Genomic DNA, 15,457 nt, shown 5'->3' on the forward strand with positions numbered 1-15,457 from the left:
AAGTACGAAGGTAAAAACTGCAACCTGACAGTGGGTGATGGCTTAAAATATCCAAAGTTTGATTTGAAGAAATTCTGGGTTACTCAACACTGGATTTTGGAATAGTAGTCTTGCAATATAGAGAGAGTGGATGAGTTAGGAGGCTTTGGGAGGAGCAAAACCGAATGTTACAAAATAAAAAGGAAAAGAAGACAGATCGAGAGGTTCTCATAAATAATTTTTACAGCTGATAAATTTATTAAATATACTGCCCGTCATAGTAGGAAAGGTTTAGTTGACATTGGCAACCATTTGGCAGATGCAGCAGCAAAAGCAGCCTCTAAAGGGGATCTTATGGTTGTGCCCAGAATGATGAGGCAACCTACAAATTCTAACAAAAACCAGTCTACTTCGGATGAATTAATGCTAACCATCCAAGAGGTTGTTAAACTTCACGGGGATGCCCCTGACACTGATAAGCTGTTATGGTCCAAGTTGGGCTGTTTGTATGACCCTGACACTCAACTCTGGACTACTCCCACGGATGAAACTTGTATGTCTGGTGATCTTGTACTATGGGTTATTGAATGTGTTCATTGCACAACTCATTGTGGTGCCAGAGCAGTTAGTGACTTACTTCGGAGCACCTGCCTGCAGTTTGTTGGCTCAGAGGGTTAGTGACCATTGCTTGATCTGTTGGGAGCATAACCACGGCAAGGATGTTCCCTGTGATCAGGGGAATATACCCTTCACCCGGCAGCCATTTTGAGATACTCCAACTGTACTACATTGAGTTGAGTAAATGCCAATGTAATAGATATGTTTTGGTTATTATAGATGTCTTTTCTAAGTGGATTGAAGCCGCCCTACTACTAATGCTACTGCTGAGATTGTGGTGAAGATTTTTCTTAAGGAAATTATTTCTTGCTACGGTATACCTGCGTGCATTAGCTGCCACAATGGGCCGCACTTTGTGGGTATATTAATGAAGAACTCTGTTCCCAGCTTTTTATTCATTGGCAACTGCATTGTGCTTATCGTCCTCAAGCTGTCGGCCTTTTTGCATGTTTTAACCAGACTCTTAAGACTAAACTTGCCAAAGTAATGGCTGAGACTGTCCTCTCCTGGGTTATGCTGCTCACTGTGGTCTTATTCCAGATGTAATCCACTCTGGTGGCAAGACTCGACTGTCTCCAGCTGAGATTCTCTACGGTCGCCCGTTCTGTACTCCTTGGAACGATTCGGCTCCCTCCTCAGTCCACTTCCACCACATAGCTGAAGAAATGATTAGTTATGTTCTTGCTGTAACTAACGTTATACGTGCCTTTCACTCCCAGGTGCGCATGGCCTACGCCGATGTTCCCTCCCTTTCAGCCTTGTCACGGGTGGAGCCTAGTTCGTGTGTGCTCATCAAGAACTGAACTCACAAGGGTCTCCAACCTTGCTGGGATGGTCCCTTCCAGGTTTTACTTACCACCCCTACCACAGTCAAAGTCACTGGTCGCTTGGCTTGGGTCCGCCTACACCATTGTAAATTGATTGCTGCGCCAATCAAAAGGGGGGAGAGGAGGAGAGAATACTGGAATCCTAGGAAACCGAGATCCTGTCCGTTTGGGTTTTTGAATTTTGCTGTTGTTTTAATGATATTCTTATCACAGATACTTGAACTAAGAGGAGAGACATGTAGGGGATTGCCTACTTACTGATCAGCTTGATCATGTATGACATCCTGATTGGGAAAGCCAATAAGTATTGATGTGATCCAGAACGATCCGAGACTATCCATCACCTATGCCAAGGAGATGTTGTCCAGTGTATTGGATCAGGCACCTTCGATGTGTGGAGCGTGACTAAGATTGATTATTACAATGGGCTTTTACATCAGAAAGACCATATAGTCCATTTGGACAGTAGAAATCAGTGAAAATTACTGTGTCGGTACCAAAGCTGTCTTTTTGATTTTACCTGCAGACGTAAGCCTAGTGAGGATAGAAATTATCAACCCCATTACTATGGTAAATGTTTTCAGGAGGCCCGGGAGCACCATCCCTTTTTGCAGGACAGCCCTACTCGACAAACAAGAAGCCTGATAAGGGAAACTTCTCAATCCACAAACGACCTATTTATACAGGCCCACAGGACACTCTTCACCCCAGAGTCAGTAGGATGTTACTTCTCTCTATCAGTCGATGACATACTTGCCCCGTCCCAGTCCCCGATTCCAATCTAATTGTCAGGCTCCCTACTGCCGAACCTCTGAAGAGAAATATCACTTCCAATATCGTATTAGCCCTCCTGCCACCTGTTTGTTGATGTCTTTTGACTCTACTGCAGGGTCGTATGTGAATTGCTTTAATGGAACTAGGTATGGATGTGCAATTGTTCATGTTCCACATAACATCTGCTGCCTATTTGAGACTTATCTCGACCACTTGTGTAAGTCAAAGGGGTCTTATACCTCCTGCCCATGTACACAAACAGCTTGAATTCCATTGGCTAGGGGACAACTGTAATTATACCCATCACCTTGTACGGATCCGAAATGGAACCCTGCCCTTGCACATTTATACGTCTTTTCTGTTCTCAGAATCTGATACTGTTACCAAGACCATGTGCAATAGAGCCAAGGGAGAGCCTAATGGGAACAGAAAGCTGAGGACCATTGTCCACCATACAGTGCGAACACTCAACAGTCACTTTGCCCACTTCTTATGGTGCTCAAACGACGTCTCTTGCAAAATGTTGGCCCTTTAGTCCCATAGACCTGACCAGAACCTGTGCTGTAACGTTTTAGTAACCTATTTTAACAAACCCTCCCTCATATATACCAAACCAGGCTATTATTTCTTCAGCCAAGGTAAAGCTACCGATTTCCTTGTCCTTGATGCCAAAGATGTTCTCCATAAGGTTGCTGTACGAGCCCTTGTCCGGCCAGTGGACAAGTTGATGGAACCTTCATCGAGGAGGACACAGCGGTCGGTCTCAGCCCAACTTTGGCTTCAATCGGAAGGATCCCAACAGACTGGGTATAGAGGACACTCAATAAGCTGGGGAATCCTGAGTACCCTGCGTTTGGGAGGATCGGCGGGGGTAATATGTCAAAAGAACTGCAATTATCTCATCTGCGACATGACTACTCCAAGAAATAAGACCAAAAAGGCTCTGGAACAGATTAAACTGGGATTATCAGATCTGCGTCTTTACTCTATGCAGAATGGATAAGCCTTAGACTATATACTAGCCCAGGAAGGCGGGGTCTGTACAATTGTCCAAGATAAATGCATGATGGGCATTCCGAATCATACTGGCAATTTACTAAGATACAAGATGAGATCCAGGTGTTCCCTGATGGAATGACTCAGAGGACCAGTTGGGGAAACTGGGGACCAGGCTCTTGGTACAATTGGCTTATCAATTTAGCTACGTATATCGGAATCATTCTCCCGTGTCTATTCTTTGGTATTGCTATTGTTAAGTGTTTAATTGCTGAACTTATAAGCTCCCTTAGTGATATAGATTGCCTAGAAGATGCTCCTTTTGCGATCCAATGGCTCACCTGCATGTATTAATGGTGATGATAAATGTGACCAGGTGAGCTCGCGAAGATGGTGGTGCCGCTCTAGACAATGTTGATGGCTGGAACGCCTTGAAGGGCATTCGTTTGGATTAGCCTTCCCTTTTAGTGATTGCAGAGTGATCAAAGGGGGGAATGAGGATGTGGGCATCTGAGGGGTAGGACAAAATGGCTGAAGGAGTTGCACAAAATGGCTTCTGCATTGCTAAATTAGATTGCATTGAACCAGACAGAAACAAGAATCCGCAAGCTGATGTATATTTGATAAAATAACGGTTTAACCCGAATCACAAGGCAGGACAAATACGATTGTAAGAACAGGATGTTTAGAGAAAATTGTGATAGGCTGAGACAGTACGCACGAATGCTTTATGCTATTTTATTAGTTATGATGAAGCAATCATGCTCCATGTCTGCCTATGAACAACGTATATGAACCCTATGCAAACTCTGTGAGTTGTTGGATTCTTTTGGTGGTCTAGAAGTACTCATACTTCTGGGCTGATCAGAGTCTACTGACCCGGCCCTATCAAAGAATAAATGATTGCTTGTGTGATTGACAAAGAGTTGTTTACAGGTTTGTTTATTGACCGATCACGGAACCAAGAGACCCCCAGGGGTTCAGATCTTCAAATGAGGAATGCATAATTAGTAAGTCTGCACATGACATAAAAGTTGGTGGTGTTGTTAATAGTGAGGAGAATGGTTTCAGGGTACAGCCTAATATTTATCAGCAAGTAAATTAGGCAGTGCAATGGTAGATAGAATTTAATCCTGATAAGTGCAAGGTTATGAATTTTGGGTGGAACAATATGGAAAGAACATACCTCATGAATGATAGATCTCACGATAGTACTAAGAAAAGAAGGGACCTTGGTTTACAAGTCCATAGATCCCTGAAGGTGTCAGCACAGGTAGCCAGAGTGGTGAAGAAGGCATATAGGATGCTTGCTTTCATTGGCCAGGGTGGAGAATAGAGGCCAGAAAGTCTTGTTATAACTTAATAAAACATTGGTTATGCCATAGATGGAAGACTGTGTGAGTTTCTGGCCATCAAACCATCAGAAGAATATCATTGCATGGAGATTGACTAGGATGTTGCCTGGGATGGGAAATCTTAGTTATGAGGAAAGACTGGATAAGCTGTGTTTGTTTTCCCTCCTCAGAGGAGACTGAGGGAAAGCTGATTGAGGTCTCCAAAGATTTGTAGCTCGGGTGCCGGTCGCAGTTGTTGTGGGTATGTTTGCTGAGCTGGGAAGTTGGGGGTTGTAAACATTTTATCCCCTTATTAAGGTGGCATCCTCAGTGCTATGGAACCTCCTGTGAAGCGCTGCTGTATAGTGTCAGTTGGAATTTATTTGGCTTCATGCATGACAGTTCATAAACCAATAGCCACACTCAGACAATTCATCAGAAAAAAAGACCCAATACCCATCATGTGCAGTACAAATGTAATGTGCAAGATTCCATTCAGGACTGCACAAAACACTATATAGGACAAACAGACAGACTAGCAATCCACACTCATGAACACCAACTAGCCACTAAACGCCATGACCAGCTATCCCTAGTAGTTATACACACAGATGGCAAGGACCATAAATCTGACTGGGACAGCACAACAATAATAAGACAACCTAAACAGAAGGCAGCCAGAGAACTTCTAGAAGCATGGCACTCATCCATGGACTCCATCAATATACACATTGACCTGAACCCAATATACCGACCACTGCAACAAACAACCAGAACCCCAACTGGAAGCCCCGCTCTGGCTACTTGTGCTGACACCTTCAGGGATCTATGGACTTGTAAACCAAGGTCCCTTCATTTCTTAGTACTATCTAGGAAATGAAACCACATAAATTCCAACCGACACAATACAGCAGCACTTCACAGAAGGCTCCACAGTACTGAGGATGTCACCTAGAAAGAGAACATCTGCAAACCAACGTACCCACAACAACTGAGGTAGGCAAAATTATGAGAAGCATAAATAGAGTAGATCGTGAGAATCTCTTCATGGCATATGTGGCTAAGACCAGAGGGCATAAATTTAAAGGTGAGAAACAAGAGATTTACAGAAACTCTGAGAAAACAATTTTTCACCCATTGGATGGTAGAAATATGGAACCTGTTGCCTGAGAGGTACTCTTGTAACGTTTAAAAAGCACCTTACCACTTAAAATGACAGGGCATAATAGTGCACCCAGAGCAGGTAAATAGTTTGGCGTTTGTCAATTTAGAATAGAGCCCATTTCTATGTATAGCAGTCTGTTTTTGTTTCTAGTCCTTGAAGTTAAACTAGTCTGTAATTGATGGACCTATTCTTTCAACCATCTTTTTTGAAAAGAGTGCAATATTTGTATTCTCCAGTATCTCTGGTACCACCCCTGAGTCCAGGAAAGATTGAAAGATTATAGCCAGTGCCTCTACAATTTTTGGTTTCACTTCCTTCATATTCTTGGATTTACCTCATCCAATTCCATGGCCAGATCTACTTTTAGTTTATCCAATTGTTCCTCCTTACCAATGTTAAACCCTTCTAAGTTGACTGTGTTTCTTCCTCCATAACCATAGACTGGGAAGCATTGGCATCAGAAGTAATGACAAATGAAAAGTCTTCTTTTAATGCCACGGTCATGTTTATTTGCAACTCCCCTTTCTAGTCCATAATCAGTCCTCCTCTTCCCTTTACCATCCTTTTATTATTACATGCTTACGCAAGACTTTGAGATTTCCATCACGGTGGATTTCCCTTGGTACTGCTCACTTGTTAATTTGAAAATTGCTCATTCAGTAACTCCATTACAAGGCCAATCTCCTGGTCTTTAATTTAAAAAACAATTAAACAGTTTATAGACAAGAGCAAAATAAAAGGATTCAAATCACCTCTCTCTCTCCCTGCCCTTGGGAAGTTGGTTTAGGTCAATACATATTCCAATAGACCCACTGGGGATGTTGTTATGGACCAGACCAAACCCCATCAAAATATATTAAGAAGATAACTGAGACCCGAACTGTTTTTTTATCTCTTCTAAAGGTGCAGCGTTCCAAATGCAACTTGATTGATCAAACTTCTTGATTTTAAGCAAAGCCCACTTTATTTTTACACAGCAGTGAAAATACAGATAAAATAAAAAGAAAATAATTGGCTTAACTGTAACTCCATCAAAATGCTGAACAAAATAATGTACATATTAACTACAACAAATATAGTAGCACCCCATAAACACAGGACAAATTCAGTAAAATAGATTGTCTCACTTGCAATTCTAGCAGCAGGAAAAGAACTCCAGCGTTGAGTGTAACAGAGAGAGAGGAATAAGAGTTTTCACATCTGGCTTCAAGACCCCAGAACTTGAAGAAAGCTAAAACTAAAATTCTTTCTTCATTGGGAGCTTGATCTCGTCCATTCAGGCTGCTTCTATTGTTCAACTTTAAAATTAAACTTCAATACAGAAGGGCCCAAGTTGTTTACTTTGTTACCTCTGAGCAGACTGCTTGTTACTTCTGTCTCAACCTTTCTTCAGAAAAGAAAGAACCAAAATACATTTCTGAAAGCCATAGTATCATCACAGTGTAAACAGTAACCATATCAGAATATCATTCAGTTAGTTTTGTCACCAGGAAGTTATGCCCATTTTAGAAAATTCATCAAGTTGTTTCTGAACTTGATTCACTCAGGGATCTGGAATCTCCTGGGTGTGTAGAAACACAATTGTTTCATAACCTTCTTTCGTATGGCGCATTGAGTTTTTCTCATCCTGTGAACAGGAGAAAGTGAGGACTGCAGATGCTGGAGATCAGAGCTGAAAATGTGTTGCTGGAAAAGCGCAGCAGGTCAGGCAGCATCCAAGGAACAGGAGAATCTTGGATGCTGCCTGACCTGCTGCGCTTTTCCAGCAACACATTTTCAGCTCATCCTGTGAACAATTTAGGTAACGCTACATGAAATAACTTATCTTGCTGTGCTGTTCAACATTTTGATCTTCTGAAGAAGGATGAAGGCAGAACATGTACTCTTGCTCAAGATTTCTTGATTATGAATTATGTGTGCATTCCCTGCTATCTGACATCCTTATGTTGCAGAGTTATCTGTAGCATGACTTTAGTCTTAAGAGATATGCCACCTGGGTCATTGAGTTTCATCTCCGTAGGTTGTAACTTGTGTTTTTTCAGCCATGGTTTTCACTCAGATTGGACAGGAACAATTACCTCTCTATCAAGCATAAAATTAATGAAACGTCCATAAACATAATCAGGTTATGTCAAACTCAAATCAATTTGATTACCAATTTCCCTTAGGAATGCATGGGAATGCATTCTAATGTTTCTAACGGCGATAGTTCTAGTACATAGAACTTAGAACATTACATGGAGTACAGGCCCTTTGGCCTTTGATGTTGCACTGACCTGTGGAACCAATCTGATGCCTATCTAACCTACATTACTCCATTTTTATCCATATGTTTATCCAATGACCATTTAAATGCCCTTAAAGTTGGTGAGTCTACTACTGTTGCAGGCAGTGCATTCAATGCTCCTACTGCTCTCTGAGTAAAGAAACTAACGCTGACATCTGTCCTATAACTACATCCCTCAATTTAAACCTATGTCCCCTTGTCCGAGTCAAAACTATCTGAAGAAAAAGGCTCTCACTGTCCACCCTATCTAATCTTCTGATTATCTTATATGTCTCAATTAAGTCACCTCTCAACCTTCTTCTCTTTAACAAAAAACAGCCTCAAGTCCCTCAGCATTTCCTCATAAGACCTTCCCTCCATACCATGCAACATCCTAGTAAATCTCCTCTGAACCCTTTCCAAAGCGTCCACATCCTTCCTATAATGTGGTGGCCGGAACTGTATGTAATACTCCAAGTGCGGCCGCACCAGAGTTTTGTACAGCTGCAACATGACCTTGTGGCTCCAAACCTCAATCCCGCTACCAATAAAAGCTAACACACCATATGCCTTCTTAACAATCCTATTAAACTGGGTGGAAAATTTCAGGGATCAATGTACATGGACACCGAGATCTCTTTGCTCATCTACACGACCAAGAATCTTACCATTAGCCCAGTACTTGCTATTCCTGATGTTCCTTCCAAAGTGAATCACCTCACACGTTTCTGAATTAAACTCCATTTTCTACTTCTCAGCCTGGCTCTACAGCTTATCCAAGTCCCTCTGTAACCTCCAACATCCTTTGGCACTATCCACAACTCCACCGACTTTAATGTCATCTGCAAATTTACTAACCTATCATTCTACGCCTTCATCCAGGTCAATTACGAAAATTACAAACAGCAGTGGCCCCAAAACAGATACTTGTGGTACACCACTAGGAACTGAACTCCAGGATGAACATTTCCTATCAACCACCACCCTCAATCTTCTTTCAGCTAGCCAATTTCTGATCCAATGCACCAAATCACCCTCAATCCCATGCATCCGTATTTTCTGCAATAGTCTACCATGGGGAAGCTTATCAAATGCCTTACTGAAATCCATATACACCACATTAACCAATTACCCTCATCCCCCTGTTTGGCTACCTTCTTAAAGAACTCAATAAGGTTTGTGAGGCACGACCTACCCTTCACAAAATCTTGTTGACTATCCCTAATCAACTTATTCCTTTAGAGATAATTATAAATCCTATCTCTTATAACTTTTTCCAACACTTTACCCACAACCGAAGTAACGGTCACTAGTCTATAATTACCAGGGTTGTCTCTACTTCCCTTTTGAACAAGGGAACAACATTTGCTATCCACCAGTCTTCTGGTACTATTCCTGTAGACAACGACAACATAAAGATTAAAGCCATAGGCTCTGCAATCACCTCCCTGATTGCCCAGAGAATCCTAGGATAAATTCCATCTGGCCCAGGGGATCTATCTATTCTCACACTTTCCAGAATTGCTAACACCTCCTCCTTGTGAACCTCAATCCCATCTAGTCTAGTAGTCTGTATCTCAGTATTCTCCTTGACATCATTGTCTTTTTCCAGTGTGAATACTGACAAAAAGTATTCATTTAGCGCTTCTCCTATCTCTTCGCATTCCACGCATAACTTCCCACTCCTGTCCTTGTTTGGCCCTAATGTTACTCTACTCATTCTTTTAATTCCTGACATACCTATAGAAAGCTTTAGAGTTTTCCTTGATCGTACCTGCCAATGACTTCTCATGTCCCCTCCTGGCTGTTCTTAGCTCTCTCTTTAAGTCTTTCCTGGCTAACATGTAACTCTCAAGCGCCCTAACTGAGCCTTCACATCTCATCCTTACATAAGCCTTCTTCTTCCTCCTGATAAGAGGTTCAATTTATTTCGTAAACCACAGCTCCCTCACGAGACCACTTCCTCCCTGCCTGACAGATACATACTTATCAAGGGCATGCAGTAGCTGTACTTTAAATAAACTCCACATTTCAATTGTGCCCATGCCCTGCAGTTTCCTTTCCCATCCTATGAATCCTAAATCTTGCCTAATCGCATTATAATTGCCTTTACCCTAGCTATAGCTCTTGCCCTGCGGTATATACCTATTCCTTTCCATCACTAAAGTAAACATAACCGAATTGCGGTCACTATCACCAAAGTGCTCGCCGACCTCCAAATCTAAAACCGGCCAGGCTCATTACCCAGTACCAAATCCAATGTGGCCTTGCCCCTTGTTAGCCATTTCAGGATACACTCCTGCACACATTGGACTAATACTCACCCATTTACTCGAACCATAGTATTTCCAGTCAATATTTGGAAAATTAAAGATCCCATAACAACCACCTTGTTATCTCCTCCTATCCAGAATCATCTTTGCTATCCTTTCCTCTACATCTCTGGAACTATTCAGAGGCCTATACAAAACTTCCAAAAGGGTGACCTCTCCTTTCCTATTTCTAACCTCAGCCTATACTACCTCAGTAGATGAGTCCTCAACCATCCTTTCTGCCACCATAATACTGTCCTTGACTAATAATGCCACACCTCCCCCTCTTTTACCACCTTCCCTGTTCTTACTAAAACATCTAAACCCCAGCATGTGCAACAACCATTCCTGTCCCTACTCGATCCATGTCTCTGAAATGTCCACAACATCGAAGCCCATTCTGGATGTTCCTGGCGTTGAGGTAGACACACTTCAAACCACCTTCCTGCTTGCCGGTGCACCCTTGCGACCTTGAAACCTTATTTCTGACCTCACTACTCTCAACCTCCTGGACACTGGGGCTACAATTTAGGTTCCCATCGCCCTGCAGAATTAGCCTACCACATTGACATACATGTATGAGTCAGTTTTTGACATTTTGCTGCCCTGAAATTGTGACTTACTTCTGTACTTTTGAAGTGAATTACATTTTGTAGATGAAGCATTCTTGCGTCATGGTTGAGCATTACTTGTACTTGTAAACTTTTCATGTTCCACAGAACTGACATTGACACTTAGTATCCTCTGTTTGGCCTACACATTGTGTTGGCCTGTTACATGTCTCTTTAGAATGTTTATACTTCAGTGGATAGGTTCTTTTGATATCCTGTGACAGTTTTGTCCTTCTCTCCACATTTGTCTGTGGTTCTTCCTGGTTTCTGCTTCCAGCACAATCTGAATAGTTTTGTCCTCAGTCAGATCTTCAATGAAACGTAACAAAGTTAATGAAGATTCATCAATAATTCCAGGTTCTTACAGTCTGGTTAAAAAGCTCCATAGTTACAATTTTTCACTAATCTTGAAAAATTCATTAATGAAATAATCTATGGATTTTTCTGGGTGATAACATCTTAATTTAAATTCTGTTCTTTCAAGAATTTTATGCATTCACAGATTAAAGTAAACCAAAGCTTATACACTCCTTCAAAAGTATCTGTGTCTATCATGTGTGACAATTTATAATGTTATCAGCTATAGGTCCTATTGGAAACAATAACTTAGTTACTTGTTCATCTTGTGATTTAGTACGTAAGTTTGAAGAAATTCTATATCTTAAGAACTCTTTTTTCCAAGATAGGCAGTCCTGTGTTCCAAATGGTTTATCATTGTTATTAAATCTTCCTAATGTGATTGCATATTCTTCTTACTTCAAAGCTTTTAAATTCTCCAGTCTCTGAATGCTACTGCAATCTCTTCCCCTTGAAGACATCTACTTCTATAAATAGCAATGCTGCAATTGAAATTGAATAGTATTGCAACCGCGTATTATTTTCTTTCTTGTAAAGCTTTCAATTCTGTTAAATAGTAATGCTGTATAACTTAACTGTTTACTGGGAGGGGTGGGGGGGTGTCAGTTTTCTGTATTTTACAGTTGGCAAAATGGAGATTTTCTATATTTCACTCCTTTTTTATGACACCCCAAAATAAAGCCTTGACTGCAAGAAATTGTGACACAAAACATTCTGAGTGATCCAAGGATAATTGTTTGTCCAATGTAAAGCTTGGCTGTGCTGCAATGTTTTTTCTGTCATCTGGTCATCCTATATATTCTTTAGTCAGCAGTTTACACCATTGGCAGAAAACTGTTAACCCCTACACAATCCATTAGAGGTTTTTGGTGCAATGTTAATGTCCCAACCTCCAGGCGAGAAGCTTCAAGTCCCATTCATGACTTGATGTCAAGGAGGATTGTGTCGTAATACAGCCGAGCAACCTGTGAACCCTCCCAATAACCTATGGCAGGGGTAAAGAGCATAAAGGTTTCCTGGTCGGCAAGACCCATGTGGTAGCTGCAGAGCAACAGTATCTCCATGTTAAAAGAGATCACACGCAGGCTCTTCGCATGAGCAAGTGAGATCCTCATTCCATACATATCAATCTGTACACGGCAAGGAACATGCATTTTGTAAAAAAAAATCACTTTGCATACTGAAATGTTTGTCAAGCCACTTAAATAATTCAAAATAGTTAGAGACAAACCTGAATTATAGTCATTCATGCATACTACTAATTGAAAAGGCTATAAATGGAGTGTGTGAACCATAAATGTTACACAATATGAATTATTTACACTGATAGTGTAAAGGACATGTGAGTTGTGTGTGTTAACCTGGTAAAGAATATGTGACTGATGTGAGTTAATGTAGTGCTTATCAACAGGTGAAGGATGCTGAATGATTGTGTGAATGACAAGGAATACTAATTGTATGCTGATGCTTCTTTAAAATTACAGTCAATTCTGAATTTCTTCTTATAGGTTTTATATGAACTTCGTCACAGAGGAGATAATTAACCCAGAAAGGTATGTATGACAGTTGTATTAATTCTTATCAACAAGCAAATAAATAATGTTATAATCCTTTAATCAGAATCAAAGGATTTAAACCACATTCCATCGTATAATGTCATTCAGAAAAATGATTAAACTGAGGTTCAGTCTGCCTATGTAGGTGATTATAGAGATCTCCATTAAATTGTTGAAAGAAGGGCTAGAGATTTCAACAACTATCTTGGTTGAGATTTACTCTTCTGTTGAATCTCAGTTAAAAACACCATCAAGATTCACCAGTATCACAGTTTCCAAAAGCAGTGGCCTTGTGATCAGTGACATTCAAATACCCTTCCACAAGAAACATATTATCATCAATTATACTCAGTGGATCAATCAGCAACAAGCATGCTAGTACGTACACATCTACTACAAACACAATAGTCTGATCAATAAACAGCAAAATTGCCCTCTTTGTCCCTTCCACTACTACTTACTGCATTCTCTTTAACCTGTTCCACTCACTCTTCAACAAGACAGGCAAAATACGCTGCTGAAACATCAGGTCGACCAGTTCCTCAAAGCAACATTCTGAAGATACTGACATCTCTTTCCAGAACACGTTTTATATGGTGTAACTATAAAATCAACTTATCAAATGAAAAGAACTGAACTCCAGAGGTCAAGTGTAAGTGACTGCCCTTGGCATCAAGGCAGGATTTGATTGAGTGTGGCATCAAGGAGCTCGAGGAAAATTGAAGTCAATGGGAAATAGGGGATGTGAATCAGGGAAAACTGTTCACTCACTTGAGTCATAGATTCATAGTGTCATAGAGATGTACATCATGGAAACAATCCTTCAGGCCAACTAGTCCATGCTGACCGGGTATCCTAACCTAATCTAGTCCCATTTACCAGCACTTGGCCCATATCCTCTAGACCCTTCCTATTTATATACTCATTCAAATGCCTTTTAAAATGCTGTAATTGTACCAGCCTGCACCACTTCCACTGGCAGCTCATACGCACAGCACCCTCTGTGTGAAAATGTTGCCTATTAGTTTCCTTTTATATCTTTCCCCTCTCACCCTAAACCTATGCCTTCTAGTTCCGGTCTCCCCCACCTCAGGGAAAAAATTTTGTCTATTTATCATAAACATGCCCCTCATGATTTTATAAACCTCTATAAGGTCACCCCTCAGCCTCCGACACTCCAGGGAAAACAGCCCCAGCCTATTCAGCCTCTCCCTATTGCTCAAATCCTCCAACTCTGGCAACATCATTGTAAATCTTTTCTGAACCCTTTCAAGTTTCACAACATCTTTCCGATAAGAAGGAGACCATAATTGCACACAATATTCCAAAAGTGGCCTAACCAATGTCCTGTACAGCCTCAACATGACCTTCCAACTCCTACACTCAATGCACTGATCAATACAGGCAGACACCTTTTTTACTATCCTATCTACCTGTGACTCTACTTTCAAGGAGCTATGAACCTGCAAACCCATGATCTCCACTTCCTAGAAGGAGAAGGGCAGCAGATGCACAGGTACATCTGCAAGTTCACCTCCAACACACATATCATCCTTGGAGCAGTATCACTGTTTTTTCACAGTCGACAAGGCAAATTACTTTTAAGTAATTATGCTGTGAAATGTGCATGGCATATGGTGAAAGTGATGCAATTATGATCTGCCTTGTAAAGAGATAAATGTTTGACAGAGATTTTTTTTTGTTCAAGATGCACTTTAAGCAAATGAATGTTGATTCCCTTTGATTGCAATACATCAAATAAACTGCAATAAAGCACCTGTTCATTTTATTTTCTTTATCTTATACTCCACTTATAATGGATTTTATCCATTCGAAATCATTCCTGTCCCTTTTTAAATTGCCTTTTTTCTTTTTGTGTCTGTATTGCACGCTGTTTCAGAAGTCTTTACAGTCACCAAATCATAAAAATTATCAATGACAAAAGCCATTCAGATGAGCCTTCAATGACTTCCACAGCAATATCTTATTATTCACTAAATGCCTTCAGGTATTTTGTCTCCATCACTATCCGTAAGGCTATCCCACATGTTGATCATCATTATATTTTATGTCTACAGCCAGATCCACTATATGGTAATGCAATTCTTCCAAGGTACCCCCAATCTTTACACTTTCACCAATTTATTGTCTGAATTAGAAAGTAGTTTCCTAGAAGAGAGTGCTGCTGATCTTACTGCCAGCTAGTACAAACCCAGGAAACACAGAGGTCCCAATATGGAGGTCACAAAGCCCCAAGATAAATCCAATAGTAGATGCCTTGCCTTTGTTCCACATCCCTTATTGCTTTTGATGAATAAAAATCTATAAGTTTAAAACAGCAATTGATCCAGCTTCAGAAGACAGTTCCAAACTTCCATCAACCTTTGAATGAAGAAGTAATTTCCTAATTACACTCTCAAAATGTCTGCTTCTAGTCTAGTCTGCTTCTGTTTCTAGAATTCCAGGCTAGCAGGAATAGGGTGGGAGCAGCATGAAATAGGTCACCTTCCTAACTCTGTACACTATGCAAGCTAAGTTGTTGTGGTTGTGTTCGCCGAGCTGGGAATTTGTGTTGCAGACGTTTTGTCCCCTGTCTAGGTGACATCCTCAGTGCTTGGGAGCCTCCTGTGAAGTGCTTCTGTGATGTTTCCTCTGGCATTTA

The 15,457-nt window shown here is 40.9% G+C and overlaps 1 protein-coding gene across 4 annotated transcripts in view; it reads left to right on the top strand.

The window, feature by feature from the left end:
• LOC122559598 (cystine/glutamate transporter-like) overlaps positions 1-15,457 on the top strand; it is a 77,710-nt gene that overhangs the window by 33,757 nt on the left and 28,496 nt on the right. For all 4 annotated transcript variants that reach the window (XR_006314478.1, XM_043709354.1, XM_043709355.1 and 1 more), the window contains one exon: positions 12,748-12,792. Coding sequence is in view for 3 of the 4 variants with exons in the window: in XM_043709354.1 (XP_043565289.1) it covers positions 12,748-12,792 (45 nt within the window). In the remaining variant the exon portion in view is untranslated. The remainder of the gene's footprint in view (positions 1-12,747; positions 12,793-15,457) is intronic.

This window comes from Chiloscyllium plagiosum, chromosome 19 (assembly GCF_004010195.1).
Source record: "Chiloscyllium plagiosum isolate BGI_BamShark_2017 chromosome 19, ASM401019v2, whole genome shotgun sequence".
Classification (NCBI taxonomy): domain Eukaryota; kingdom Metazoa; phylum Chordata; class Chondrichthyes; order Orectolobiformes; family Hemiscylliidae; genus Chiloscyllium; species Chiloscyllium plagiosum.